The sequence below is a fragment of the Haliaeetus albicilla genome, chromosome 19, assembly GCF_947461875.1.
Source record: "Haliaeetus albicilla chromosome 19, bHalAlb1.1, whole genome shotgun sequence".
Taxonomy (NCBI): Eukaryota; Metazoa; Chordata; class Aves; order Accipitriformes; family Accipitridae; genus Haliaeetus; species Haliaeetus albicilla.
In genome coordinates, this window is record NC_091501.1 from 23,023,253 (window position 1) to 23,038,378 (window position 15,126).

The 15,126-nt window shown below is 42.9% G+C and overlaps 1 protein-coding gene across 1 annotated transcript in view; it reads left to right on the plus strand.

Annotated features, from left to right (window-relative positions):
* The first annotated feature begins 348 nt into the window (after window positions 1-348).
* The window catches only part of NTF3 (neurotrophin 3), a 53,967-nt gene continuing 39,189 nt past the window's right edge, over window positions 349-15,126 (plus strand). The window contains exon 1 of the mRNA XM_009919603.2: window positions 349-673. Coding sequence (XP_009917905.1) covers window positions 656-673 — 18 coding nt within the window. The 5' untranslated portion in view covers window positions 349-655. The remainder of the gene's footprint in view (window positions 674-15,126) is intronic.

The following is a 15,126-nucleotide window of genomic DNA, read 5'->3' on the forward strand; positions in this document are numbered from 1 at the left end:
GGTGTGCGTGTGCATGTGTGTGAGTGTGCATGTGGGAGACAGAGAGAGTATGGGGGAAAGAGCTGGGGCGGGGGGCGGGGGGGGGAGTAGATGGACCATTAGAGTGCAAACACAGAGACATTCCTGCAATAAAATACTTGTCTTCTGAGAATCACAGTCCGGAAGAGATGGTTATGATTTAACAAAAGAATTCTCTAAAATGTTCCCTGGTGCTAATACTGTTCTTAATAATATGAAAAGATTTTGCCAGGAAGAGGAATAAAACTATCAATTGGATTTAAAAAAAGAAAATAGGCACATGATGGGTTTTTTAGAGCACACAGGGGGAAAAATGACCTTTACGACAGCTTTGTCATTTTAAAAAAAATGCCTCATTCTCTGAAATTCCCCAACCAGGCAAGGTTATTATAAATGGTAGGTAGGGAAAGCAGAGCGTGGCAATAAAGGGGTTAATCTGCAGAGCACAGAGCCATCTGGCTGAGCTGGTTTGTTATAATCGAGCAGATTATGTTCACGGGACTCAGAGTTTAAGGCTCCTCTCCCATAGAGCAACTCTGCACAACCCAAGCAGACCAACTTTGGGACTTTGAATGAACATATTTACATCCACCTTTCTCTTCATGTCGACTTTTCTGGAAACATTCACACGGATGCCATGGTTACTCCTACCACGGTAAGGGAAATTTGACGTTTTCTAATAGGGTCCTAAGAGGGCGGGGAGGGGAGGGGGGGGAGAGGGGTCCTTTAAAGAAGTATAATGGGGAGGGAGGGGGTCTTGTAAGCAGTAGATCTGTCCCAAATGTTGCCTTTCCCATTGTGCCTCCTCCTTCCCCCACCCCTACTTGCCCTATAGCTTGCTTTAGTCCTGAGGTTCCTCTCTCCTGCTCTGCACGCTGTTGTTCAGGTCCCTGGCAAGAAAACAGCAGAGGAGAAATATGAGGTGCTAAAGGAATCTGATTTAAGAGGCAAAAGCAAAGGAGACGCTTGGTTTTATTTTAAGAGGGAAACCAGCAACTTCAGATACAACAAAAGGGGTTGCAAATCTTGAGCGTGGATTGCAAGAACCAGCCTCAGCACACACAGCATGCTTGCCCTCAGGGAAAGTTAGAGTCCATGACAAGCAAAGTCAAAATTCCCAATTTCTAGACCTCGCCTGTCTCAGGTAACTAACTTCGCTGGAGCTTTCTTCTTTTTTCTATGCCAGACACTGGAAACCCTATTCATGACCTTTGAATCAATCCCCATTCTCCTCAAACCCAAACACTAAATTCTGCGGGAGGAACTGCAGATCAAAGGATTCCGTGCACATCTGTGTCTAGGTGAAAAAGATACACTCACTCTGTGCTAGGATGGCAGGAAAACTATTCTTACGCTGCAATTTCCAGCGTTTGGTAAGTGCCTTCTAGGAATGCAGCACACAACTAATCAACACAGACGTACATATAGAGAGCAAAATAGAAAGCTGTTTCTCATCTAAACAGCTGAAATGCAGCTTAAAGCGTCAGTTACTGGCGAGTCCTTATGGAGACACCAAACTGCTATTAGCCAAGAGGGGAAAAAGTCCTTGAATGGTTTAGATACTTTTCTGATCAGTTCTTAATCCTTCATTAAAATAAACGGGAAAGCTCTGTGTTGGTCCTATCTCTTGAACTATAAATATGCAGTATCCGGAGAGATGGATATTTTGGATTGAATAGGGCTGCTATGCGCACATTCTCTGGTTCCTATATTGCAAAACCAGTTATTTAGAGATGACTCTGTGTGTGTGAGGGGGGTTGCTTCCCCCCCCCTTTTTAAATAGACAGGGATGTGTGCTATATGGTCCAGTCAATTGTTATGAGCTACAACCTTTCAGAAAGCACTCTTTGCTCTTAGGCTTATGTGATTTGTTGCATGAGGAGTGCAAATGGTATGTAAAGTTTGCCTTTACATTATGCCTTCAGGAAAATACCCAGACAAATAGGAGAGGCATTCTCAGGCGCAGAAATACCTGATATGTGCAAGCCTGTAAGTGGAGGAGTCGTGCAAGAAACACCTATAAATAAGATGTAAGAAAAAGGAAAATCTAATAATAAAAAAAAGAAAAACTCACTTTGTGGCAAGGCAGACAAAAGCGGTAGAGAATGGAAGAGAGTTCGGCATGCTTCCAGCTGCTAGTAGTAAAAAGACTGGTCTTCGATACACGTGTCAGTACCAGGAGCTCTGTGTGTGAGCATGGTGGGGGGAGGAAAACTAGACATGATTGCAGGTGGTGGACCCAAAGTATGGGGACAAAAGGATCTACCAGCAAAGCCAGGAGGGAAGTGCTTTGTGTAGAAGGGTGCTATACGTTGAGGTGTGCAATACATGTAGGTTTAGGATTTTTTTTTTCCCCAGGGGAAGAACAACTAAATGGTACATAGAAAGATAGATATAAGGAGTTTGGAGGGAAAGTGTTATATACAAGTAATAAGCTCCTACATATTAAGTGTTGTGTATTGGGGTAATAAGGGCAGGTGAGCAAAGCAAAAGTAGTTAGCTTAAAAGTGGAACTGCTGCAGGCCAACTAGAAAAAGAGGATCCTTGTGGGTGGAAAAAAGTTTAGGAGCTCAGAAGGGGAAGTAACACTTGAGAGGGATGGGAAAAGGTGCGGACTGGAGGCTGGGTGAGGATATGAAAGGGACATACAAAGATGCTAGGGTCTGCAAGGGGGAGGTAGGGTATGGAGTGGGAGTGGAGGGAGAAAGGTGAAAGCACAGGACACAAAGGATGTTTGGAGGAGGAAGAAAAATGTGAACTATTGTCTATTTGGAGAAAGGTATGGAAAATAAACAGCTACATGATGCTTTGGGGGGGGCGTCTAAAGGAGACACCTTTGATTCTGTCAAGAAATAGATACGAGGATGTATTTGCGAGGAAGGTGTTAGAGTATGAAAGGGAAGGCTTGCGTGGTGATGGAAACACATGCCAAGAAGAGGAATGCAGAGTAAAAAATGAGCTGGATGGAGATAGGGTGTGGTGATGGGAAAAGGGTATAGGCATCCATAAAGGTATGTGAGGGGGTAGCTGCTAAGAGAAATTTCAGAGGAGGTTGGAAGCCTGCTGGAGCATGCTGCCTGGTTGCAAGGGAGAGACAAAAATAGGGAAAAAGCTGTGTGAAGGTGCTGTGAGGAAATGCAAGATAGTGGATATCATGGGGGGCAGGGGGAACTGTGACAGGAATATAAAGATGTGGCAGGTCTTGAGAAGCATGAGAATGTGGGAAAAATGAGGAATGTAGGAGTCATGAGGATGAAATTAAGAGCTAGGTTTTCTGTAAAAGTGCCTAGGCAAAAGGTGATTTAGAGGAGGTATAGGGCAAGAGAGCACAGGGTGAGAGGAAATTTAGTTTTGTATTTCTTCATAGGCAAACAGAAAAAGTAGTGCAAAGGTGCAGGACTGGCTTGGCCAGCAGAAACACAGGATGCCACCTTATTGGGTAATTGGGATAACAGGGGAAGAACAGGCAATATGTTGCAGGGGAAGCAGTTGAGGAAAATAATGGAAAGTAAGGAATAATGTGAGGGGTGTGGGAGGAGGAGAACATGTACACAAAAAGGAGTGATTTTCTGTTGAAAGAGATGTAACAAATGTGCTTATATCTCTGTGGTAGGTACCAGCTAAGTGAAGCAGCAAAAGGGAACGGACAAATGGGCTAGCAGAGAAATGACTAAAGATATAAAGGGGCGGGAGGAGGAGGAATGGGAGGGGGTAACTACCTGGAGGGCCGTATATGCCACACAGCTGTACTAAGGTCAAAAGTAAAGTGTGAAATGTGTGGGGAGGCGAGTGGAGTTAGGAGCTGTAGGGCATGAGGTGGAAGTGAATGGGAATGACAGTTCATGTTACGAGGGGTGAGAAGCTTGGCGTAGGTTGACACACGATGGTGTGTAAGCGAGGAAGGTACCTGCCAGTTTGCCTGCTTGTAAGGGCTGTGGAAAGGAAGGTGAAAGGAGTGAAAAGTAGTGTCTGATAAGAGAGAGTATTGCACACAGCTTGCTCAAAGTAAATGAGAGAAGTACAGGTAAGGATTGCAGACCTGACTGTGGGGCCTGGGAGAAGGAAAACAGCTTATGGGGGAGGGAAGAGTGATGAGGAGTGGAAAAAGTTTATGACGGCTTAAGCCATCTGTAGTTATCTGCCTCCTAGTTTAAGGGAGGCTGTGTAAGTGTGCAAGGAGCCGTACATGCATGCATAGCAGCTTGAGAGCAGCATGGGAGTTCAGTGCAAGGGGAGAGTAAGTAGGAGGCACAGGTAAATGCATATAGTCAGTGACAATAGGTGCACAGATAGAGGAGATGCTGGTTTTGTGTGCGGATCAGGGACAGATGCGTTCAGTGAGTGTTGTGCTTACGTGAGTGGCAGAGTTGCGGAGGGAGGCATGTGATGAGAATGATCTAGCTGGTCTGCAGCAAGAAGCTGAAATCCTTGAGGGGCATGTCAGAGTCCTGGGCTGCTGTACGGGACGTGTGTCTGTGTGGAAGTTACAAACACGCACCCAGGGAGCCGTGCTGATGTGTGAGATGGCTATCAGAGGCCGACCGGAGAATCACACGTCCACTGCATTTGTGGCACAGCTCTGCGTGTCGAAATAAGTTATGACATAAGACACATAACAGAGGTGAGTTTCACGAGTGCAAAGCAGCAATGTTTGCATTGAGAAGGAGGGTAGGGAAAGATGACCGAGAAAATGGTTTGGTGCGTGGGTAGCAATAGGACCGAATGTGCACTAGATGTGCTTGTCTTCTGCATGATGTGCACAGCAGGCAGATTCTCCTCTAGAGATTTTGCAGGCTTTTTCTCAAGAACTACTGAATAATCCTAAGAAAATCCCAGGACATCTCACTAAAATATTTACAGCAGCTTCATTTGGAGCTATATCAATGCACCTTATTTTCATGCCTTAAAACTTCAGTATAGAACTGCTGGCACAAAATGGCAGAGAGATTTCTCTAGGACCAGTTAACAGGGCTACTAGGTAGTTAACAAGCATTGGGTTGAAGTATACATAGGGAGTACAGATGTCAGTCAAAGGAAACAAGAAACTACTGGCTTTCTCCATGGCTTGAAGCAGTACTGGAGTAATGTGCAGCTGCTTGAAGGTTGAAAACATAGAATACATCCTGGATGTGAGGGAGAAACATGAAGAACATCTTTCCCTTCAGAACAATCGCATATATTGACAACATCTGTTCTTCAAATCGGCTTGCCTAGGGCTTGGTGTCTTAAGCACTGTCCTACACTGGGTAGGAAAATGTTCATTTCAATCCATAGCTGATCAGAAGATTGTGAGTAATCCTGTAACACTTGCACTGGGAGAAGACAGTCCGATCATACCGAACCACTAGACTTGAAGGCTGAAGCCTCTGGGCCCCAGACCTTATGTAGCATCAGTCACATGAAAGTTCATGGATCCCTTTCCTGTTTACTCCAGGGATCAATTCCTGCCAAAAAAAAAGTAGCCTGTAAAATACTTAGCTAATAGTTAGTGCTTGTGCAGCCATAGGCTGTGTTGGGAGCCCATTGTCCTACTTTATGCAGCGGTTCCCCACTGCAGAGTCCAGTTCAAGCTCTCCAGCTGGATAATTTTTCCTGGCGATGCTTGGAGCTGGCTGTAGTCAGCAGCAAGCCCCTTTCTCCTCTGGTGGCCGTGAACTTCCCACCATGGCAGATTGCGGGCGGTGGGGACACTGATGTGGCTGTCCATGAGAGGGAGATGCATGACCACAGCCAGCGGTCCCGGCCACTGGGATTCTGCTGGGCTGAAACCACAGACCACAGCCTGCTCAGCCCACTGCCACCAGCGTGGCCCAGGATAATGCCCTGGCCTCCAACCGCTCCCCTTCCTCCCTGCCTAACCGCTGAGAAAACAAAAAGCAAATGGTGGCATCAACGTGCCAGCTGGCCAGGAAAAGACAAAGGGGTTGATGGGTACAATTAGTCCTGGATTTCTGCGGAAAGGGGATCAAAGCAGGAGTGACCGAGCTGTGTTTGAGTGCGAAGAACATGGGGTGTTTGTGCCCACCTGGACTCCTTTGTAGCCACAACACAGCCAGAGAAATGGGTTTGCAAGGGCTGGAACATCTGGGTGTCCCTGCAGATGTTTGCTGGTGCAGGGCCATCTGTGTGTCTCCTCATGGCGACCGGGAGCGGACAGTGGAAAGAAGCGGCGTGTGGGTAGGGATGACAGAGGTGGATGGCAGCTGTTTCTGTGTGGGAGACAGCCACCCCTGTTCGTACATCTGTCGGTGGGGGATGTGGGGATAAGTCGCTTTCTGAAGGGACAGATGGGATGTGCGTGTGAAGAGAGAAATGGTAAGGGTGGATATGGAGTCGTTTCAAGGTTGTGAAATGAGTGCTGGAGGGAATAGACAGAGCTATGTTCCTGACTGTATCATAAGCCTGAAGTCCATAGGGGAAGGGAACTCCTCCACAGAAAGCCTCAAGGAAGATTTTACTTCCTGAGGAATTAAAAGAAAAACACACCCAGGCATCCAGTTCAGTTAAGATTCTCCTCTCCTTCACATGGTACAAGCATCTTGCTGTCTGAGCAAGCTAAGCAAGGTGGCCTTTTCCTTCAGGTCAGCAAGCATTTGGAAAGATCAGAACAAGACCATATACTCATCCCTCTCTTATTTTTCTCCACCTCTCTCTCCTCTCCACCTCTTCACACACACGTAAAAGGCTCTTTCCCAATTCTGCTTCTAAGTTTGTGTTTGAAATTTTCCTCTGCAGAAATGTGCGATAAAGATACGTGTGACTGAGGACACTGGTGTGTTGGGGGAGGTTGTGTGTTTGTACATGTTGAAACGAAGCTCAGTGGTAGTCATCTGGAGCTCAGAGAAGTAAAGTGTTGGTTGCATTTCAATGCACATGGAAAGGATAGCAGGTAATTCCATGTTTCCATCAGGCAGTGCCGGGAAACCAGCATGGATGACTCATTGCCACTCTGCTTGTGCTTTAGAGGGAGTCACTGCCTGCCTAGCCATGTAAATACACAGATTAAATAGAGCAAAGTCTATTATTTGTGTTATCTATTACAAACCTGTACCAAAGGTGATGAAAACACTCTTGGAGGATTGCATCCTACAGGGTAAGATTTGCAGCACTCCTCCAACATTTTCTGTGCTTCAGCTGCACGTGTGTCATGTTTTAACCCCAGCCAGCAACTAAGCCCCACACTGCCGCTTGCTTACTCACCCCGCAGTGGGATGGGGGAGAGAATCAGAAGATTAAAAGTGAGAAAACTCGTGGGTTGAGATAAAGACAGTTTAATAGGTAAAATAAAAACTGCACATGCCAGCAAAGCAAACCAAGGAATCATTCCCCACTTCCCATGGGCAGGCAGGTGTTCAGCCATCCCCAGGACAGCAGGGCTCCATCACGCCTAACAGTGACTTTGGAAGACAAATGCCATCACTCTGAACATCCCCCCCTTCCTTCTTCTTCCCCCAGCTTTATATGCTAAGCGTGATGTCATATGGAATGGTCTGGAATATCCCTTGGGTCAGTCGGGGTCAGCTGTCCCGGCTGTGTCCCCTCCAACTCCTTGTGCCCCCCCAGCCTCCTCGCTGGTGGGGTGAGGAGCAGAAAAGCCCTTGATTCTGTGTGAGCCCTGCTCAGCAGTAACGAAAACATCCCTGGGTTATCAGTACTGTTTTCAGCACAAATCCAAAACATAGCCCCAAACCAGCTACTGTGAAGAAAATTAAATCTCTCCCAGCCCAAACCAGCACAGCGTGTTGCTCATAACGGAACCACAGCAATAAATGTGCTTCTTCTCAGTTGCTCTTTCACATCTTCCAGCAATAAATCCCTTTATTTGGAGTTTGTCCCTGTTATAGATTTTACATGTTTTATCTTACATTCGCTGAGTTAGCATGTGAGAAAGTGTTAATCAAGTTAACTCAGAAATATATATTTTCTAGGCTATGCCCTACAGAAATTCACCCACATTTGCCAGAAGTCTAAATCGATATCATCAGAGGGAACTCACAGTTAACTGGAGAGTTACAGAAGGAAGAAGTACATTGTACTCTACATGAATGTTTAAAGGCTCATCTACACTCAGAAGTGAATTCAGGTTGTGAGTGTGAAATTTAAATCCAACAGCTGCTTCTGAATAGCTCTGTGGTTAGACAAGTTTTAAGATAGCATCCTCTCCTGTGGCTTCTGCCTCAGCCAGGAGGTGGACAAGCACACTTGCAAGACGAAAGCAGCTTTTGTCCCCTTGAGAGATGGGATTTGGACAGTATTTGGTTTCTGCTTCAAACCAAGATCAGATGTTATGGCTCTTAGCTGTCAAATACAGACCTCATAAATCTGATGGAGGCATTTAACTAGTCTTTCCAGTATGTTGTATTTGAGGTAAACTTGTAGTACCACAAGATGCTGGGATCTGTGATGAGCTTGGTTTCAGAAATACTAGATGATAATGATAAAACTGATGCCTTAAGGGAATAAAATAGATACTGTATAGTCATCTGAGTCAAAAAAATATTCCTTAGAAGCAAATGCTACAGTGGAAATATTTAAGAAATACTTTGGAAGAATGTGGAAACATGTCTGTGTGTGTCCTCTCTCTACCATTCCCCACACTTTTCTACCCACTCCTAGCACATAGGAGGTATGCACAAAACCAAACTGTAAGGTAGCAGCAAAAATAAAGTCCAGTGACACCACCTTAGAAAAAGAGAAACTTTCCCTTGCTCTGGTTTAGGTAACAAAACCATGGTCTTAGAGGGACATGTCATTTCATGTGCTGGTGGTCTTTCCTGGATTTGTAGATTCAAAAATTAGAAAAGATTTATTCAGTTCATTGTTTGCAGCTCCTGTGATAAGTACACAACTATTTCCTCCACTCATTTCTCAAACAATTTGCACAGACTTACTTTATATGACAGATTTTCCAAACAGATAATGCAGGTAACTCCATAATATAAAAAAATCCTCTTGAAAGGATAGTTTTTCTTTGCTGTTTATTGATATTTGCATATTCTCCCACTTAGATTCCCCAACATCTTGAGCAACTTTCCTTCCTTGTTACTGTTTACTAATATATTCCTCAAATACTTGACATGAGCTGCCCTTTGTTTAATCCCATTCTTTGTCTTTGCATATGATTTTTTTTATTTCATTTTTTTTAATTACGCTTTTTTCAGTTTTCTGACTTCCCTCAATTTCATCCACATCTTTGTGGCACTAGAATGTCCAGGAATAAAGGTGACATGCAGAAAACAGGAGACCTCTTTCATCTCTTTGTCTGCCTTCCGTAATTATACTGACTTTTTGCACTCTCTAGTTCTTTCTTTGCTTTCTCTCTTCTACTATAAAAGACCTTCTGTGTAATAAACCCAGCACTAATTTATTGTTTAAATCATGGCTAGCTAATTTGCAATATTATGCCTTTCCAACTTCCTCCCTGATATTTAATATAGGTGCTTTGAATTGACTTTCCCTAGACCTATTATCTTAGGCTTTTCCCCTCTGAGTCTCTTATTTTCTGCCCATTTTTCTAACCACTCTCTCCTTCTGTATAACAATTGGTTTTCTATCCTTTCCATCCTTTCTGTCCATTTGCAGCCCATTCTTTCTCTACCGTTCTATTTTTCTGCAGCTTTACCCCTTTAACGCTTTCAGACTGCTCAATGACACAACTGAAAAGAGTGGTAGGTCACCAGACACTACCCCAGCCTCGATAGTCATAATTTACCAGCACCCTGGTTTATGGCTTACATCCAGTTTCCAGGCCAGGTTTGTTTTGCAGAGTAGATGGGACACACATATAAGCTAAATGTACATATGTGCAGGGATAATGCATGCATGCATGTGTGCAAATGGAAGAGGAGAGGTCAATATGTGACTGTGCTGCGACAACGCTGCATTCTATTTCTTTGTCCTCCTCTCTTTGGCCTCCCTAGCACTGTCCTTGCCCTCCCTTTAGGCCATGTAAGACTGCCATAGAATTGCTCTTTGTTGCATTGATCAACTCATTGACTCGCTTGGAATTTTTCTACAAACTTGCTCTCTCTTTCCTGTCAGGGAGTCAAGCATCTTGTCATCACATTGGCGTGCTGAGTAACTCCTTCTCCACCTCAGCTCTGCCACTCACACGAGCAGTATCTGTTCACAGGCTGGGGTCCCTCACGGTGCTCCCATCTCATCCTTCCTGACCGCCATGGACCCCACTCGCTTGCCCTCTACTTTCGGTTGTCTCTTAAGCACTGATTTCTTTTGTAACACAGGGAAAACACCTGACTTAGACTGTGGACAAAATAAACTTCTTTTTCAAAAAAAAAAAAGGAAAGAAATTTTCATCCGATGAGCAGTGCATGCCATTAAACCATCTCCTGTTCACAGGGACTACCTAGCAGTTTCTTCAGACGTATACAAAGTTGAAAGCAGCTGTAGTTAAAGACTCCTTAGTATCAGTACCAAAGAGGGCTATCAAATTTTTGAACCTGATGGCCCTAAGGCCCAGAGAGGAGTTTCAAAACCAGAGTTGACACTTCTTTGCAGAATTGAATGGACGTTTTAGCACTGATAGCAATAGAAGCACAGTTAATCCAATCCTATGAGGATCAGAAGGTGCTACAAAGTAGAACTCTTTTAAATATTTTCGGCCTTGCAAATAAGGATATGAATACTTACACAAGTTTGTGTGTTAAAGAAGAGTCACGCTTTCTGCTCGTGGTGAGTAGCAGCATCTGCCAAACACATCCCTCAGTTCTTCTGTGTGGCACCTGCACATAAAGCAGCCTACATGAAGCAGGCTTTGTATGACAATGCTTGACACCGTATCCTGGCCCTACTTTATTTATTAGTATAGGTGCCACCTGAAAGTCAGCCCTGGAGACTGTGTACTTGTGGTACAGAGTGGCTGGTATAGTGTGGCTGCTTCTGTTAGCAGGCGTGATTTGCAACAGACAATTTTACAGAGTAAAATTCTTTCTGAGAGAGATGGCAAACATCTCACCATATCAGAAGACCTTTAGGAAGCATTCCCTTAATATGTCTTTCCTCCTGGGTGGACTCTACATGTACTTAGAAAAAATGTTGAATCAATTTATTAATACAAAAGCTATTAATGAAGCAATCTGGACAAACACTTTATTTTTCTGCTGAGAGGTTGCATTTTCTGTATTCAAACTGCCTTTCTAAGTTTGAAATACTCAAGAACAATGTTTAGCTTTTGTGTTAAAGGAGTAACAATTACAGGCCCTGAGAAAAAGCAAAACAATCTAAATACTACTACAAGATGAGTGTTTGGTTTGTTTTTTTGTTTTTGTTTGTTTGTTTTTAACAAAACAAAACCAAACAAAAGCTTCATGGAGTTAAATCTTGCCCTGGGAAGCTAAAGCTGCTTTTCACATCTGCTAGGATAGGGAGTGGTCTCCCTTGGAAGAGTTTGTATTTAAGGGAAACAGATATGTTTTTAAAGTCCAGTGAAATATTCTGATTTTTCTCATTTTTTCTGTCTTGCCTCTACTAGGAAATCTTCTCATTCATTTTGGTTTTGTTTTCTTATAGTTTGTTCTCATTTGCCTCTTTCCTCTGAAATAAAAGCCGGTGACTTTTCAGTGTTTGCTGTCCTTTGAACCATCATTAAGCAAATCTGATTAGTTTAGTTGCTCTTTGGTGAGTTCATTCATTTACCTTAGTCTCTCTCTGTGTCTCTGGTTCAGATTGTGCCTTTACTGACTCAGCCTCTGATGACAGGTTTGACACCAGCACCTCCTCTGAACTCAATGCATTTATTTCTGATTTACACAGAAGCAGGAGCCCCCAGCTAAGCAAATGTGGAAATCCACCTAATTGCAGGCCAAATTCCGACCTTACTTGCATCCGGGCAATTCTACTAAAATCAGTGAGAGTGTAACCAAACCTTAAATTTGAGTCTCGGTGTTTGTTTGTTTTTTTTAAACCATGGATGCACATCCACAGAATTTTAGTATACTGAATGACACAAATCAGAGAGGGGAAGAGAATATGCCTATATTAGGTGACTGGTATACTTGATTGGAAAAATTGTAGCAAATCCATTTCTTTGCTGGAATTTGCCAGTTCCTCAGAAACAAACCATTCCCCTCTTTGTTCTACTAAATGTCAACTAAGTCCCCCTGGACACCAAAGTTTAAAAACCTGGCAGGTTTTCCCTTACTCAAATCCCTGCCTCCTTTTGACCCATCTGTTGGCTGCTAGAGACACCAGCCATTCACAGACCAAGAAACTGGTACTTGAAGCTACAAGGACAAAGCCAGAGAAGCCTGTTGACCTGGAGCAACCCAGGGCATGATACTGACCCCTCACAGGGGACTCTGAAAGCTGCTGGGCTTGGGAGGTCAAGTGGAATTCCTTAGCACTGGAGAACCCATCTCCTAATAGTAATTTCTAATTTTAAATTCATCAAGTGACTGGGCTTCCTTTGCTCCACTTAAAATCTTCACGCCATCCCCCATCCAACCTGAGTGCCACTCGTTACTACAGTATTGAGTGCTCTTCCATGTAAAAGTTGTTAGCAACAACACAGTCCTGGGTGGCAGCAGGATGGCTGGCAAGAGATGTTTGTAGAGTAGAGATTTGGTTTCAATTTTATTTTGTCATTAGTTAACTTCTAGTGGTCATTTTTTATGATGGTATTCTTTGAGGAAGAAGTGAAAATAAAGGGTATCATTGTTGAAAATAACAGAAATATTTTAATAAATAATCTGTTCTTGTCAAACAGCTCTTTTTCAAGAGAAAGGCTTAGCAGCATCTCCCAAAGATAATTGAAGTATGCCCATAGCCCGGCAGCAACCTGGACAGAGATCCAGAATGTAACTTTATACAAATTGGCATGCCTACACAATACGGCACCTTGCTCAAGGAAAGTCTCCTGATCCTCCAACCAGTTAGCAAAACAGCACCAGGATAACTAGCCTTACTTCTGCTTGGATGGCATTGCAAAGCTCTCCAGAAACAAATTGCCCAAAGACATTCTGTAGATTGGTTGAAGGTGCAGTGGAAAAGACAGCACTTTCTGAGCCAGGACCCTGAAGTGCTCTTTTAGGATGACTGAAATCAGAAACCTTGGTCCTCTAAGGGAACCGTGCCAAATCATTGGCAAGAGGAAGGTACGGACAGCTTCTTGCTATTTAAGATATTCAAATGTGTGCACACATGGGTAGCACAGCCTTCCTTCAGCCAGGTCCATAAATTTGATTATTTTCATTTTTATTCATAAGTATCCCTAGAGTCTTGTTTATTCTCATTGCTTTCTGAATTTTCTCCAGATTAACTGATATTTTTTAGTAACACATGGAAACCTATAGACTACAAAGTAGCTTCCAGAATGATTTCCTGGTTACCTGGCAGATTTCCATTGATGGATTTCACTTTGGTTTTTTCTGTCTTTTCCCACCCATCAGCTTCTATCATCCTCCTGCTGAATTTTCTTGAATAGTCAATTGCTAGCTCTGGAGAGAACTAACTTAACAGAGGCCTAATTCTGACCCCACTTGCATGGAAGAAGCCTAATGGATCCCCAGGGAACAAGTTCATCTTGAGGCAGTGAAAATTTAGACCAGAGTCAAGGCCTGAGAAGTCAACAGAGAAACTATTGCAAATAACGAGGGAAATGAGAGGGGTTGTTTCTGCACAAAAAGTTCTTCTAATGTAGAAACAGTTTTCCAAATCTGAACTAACAAAATTTCAACTGAAATTCTGCTCTGACCTGTCTATTGCTAGATGGCATCAAATGTTATCTAGTCACAAGTCGATATCACTGTTTGCTTGCTTGCTTGTTTTGTTTCCTCTTTTTGCAAGTATGTGCTGATGTGATGACTCTGGCTCTTTCAATTTTTCCATCCATGAATTTAATCCAGATGAATTATCTCAGGCAAAACCTGAATAATGAAACCTGGCATTTTACCTTTGATCTGAGGCAAATAATCATAGGTGCCATCACCAGACTTCCACATGAACGTGGTCCAGAATAAAGGACTTGAAAAGAATCTCAAAGATCCTTCTAAAAGCCATGAAATGTTTTAGTGATTTCATTTTTTCTTTCCTTTTTCTTACTGAAAAGGAACAGATGGGAGCAGAAGTTAACTCTGCCATCTGGAAAGACTGAAAGACTAGTATGAAAAGGGCCAGGTGTCAAGTTTGTTCAGCACCAGCCCATCCTTGCCAATTATCAACATCAAAACCTAGTCTCAACAAGGGCTAAATTACGCTGAAGACAAACAATTTTGAAAAGCCATTTTTTCAGTGTCTTTTTGTCATCTTATTTTTCAACTACCTTTAAAACTACACAGTTATGGACAGAAACACAAAAGAAATTCATTTGAAGTTTTACCTCCTATATCACAGGAAATTCTCTGCCTTGGTCCTTCCTACAGTACATTTAACACTGCAGTCTGGATTCCAGTTACAGTCCATTAGCTGTGTCATAATCTTTTAATATTATGCTAATTAGAATTTATTTATGGGTAATTTGGACCTTGTTCTTATAACAAGTTGGAATGGAAACATAGCACCTGTAAATCTTCTCTGAGTGGGAAACTGGAAGCCTAAAATCCATCATAGCTCTGTTCAGTCTCTGGATGGTGTCTGATCCACTGACTTTTCTGCTTTAGATATCGGAAATTACATGTGTGTATGTAATACACAAATATATGTATTATACATATATATGTGTACATGTATACTTATATATGTATATATGTGCATATATATGTGCACTGACTGTACATAGAAGAAGACTGAAGATATCCCGTTCCTTATCTGAGTAGATTTTCTATTTGTTTTTTTTTTACATTTCAATTATGAGAATTCATGCCTTTGGTTTTAATCTCATGATTACATAAGCAGGTATTCTTGCTTTAAACTTTCCGCTGAAGGACATCTGACCAAACAACATACCTTCTGCATACTAATGAGACTAGCAATACAGACCCCAAAAAATACAAATAAACAACCTGTGTCAACCTTGGCCCAGATCTAAGTTCTGGGAAATCACCATCACTAGTGGTGTGAATTCCATTTTTTAAAGCTTTTTTTGTTTGTGTTTCGATCTTCCTACACTCCTTTGAGGTAAACATACTGCATGTCTGTCTCATGTTTTCCATT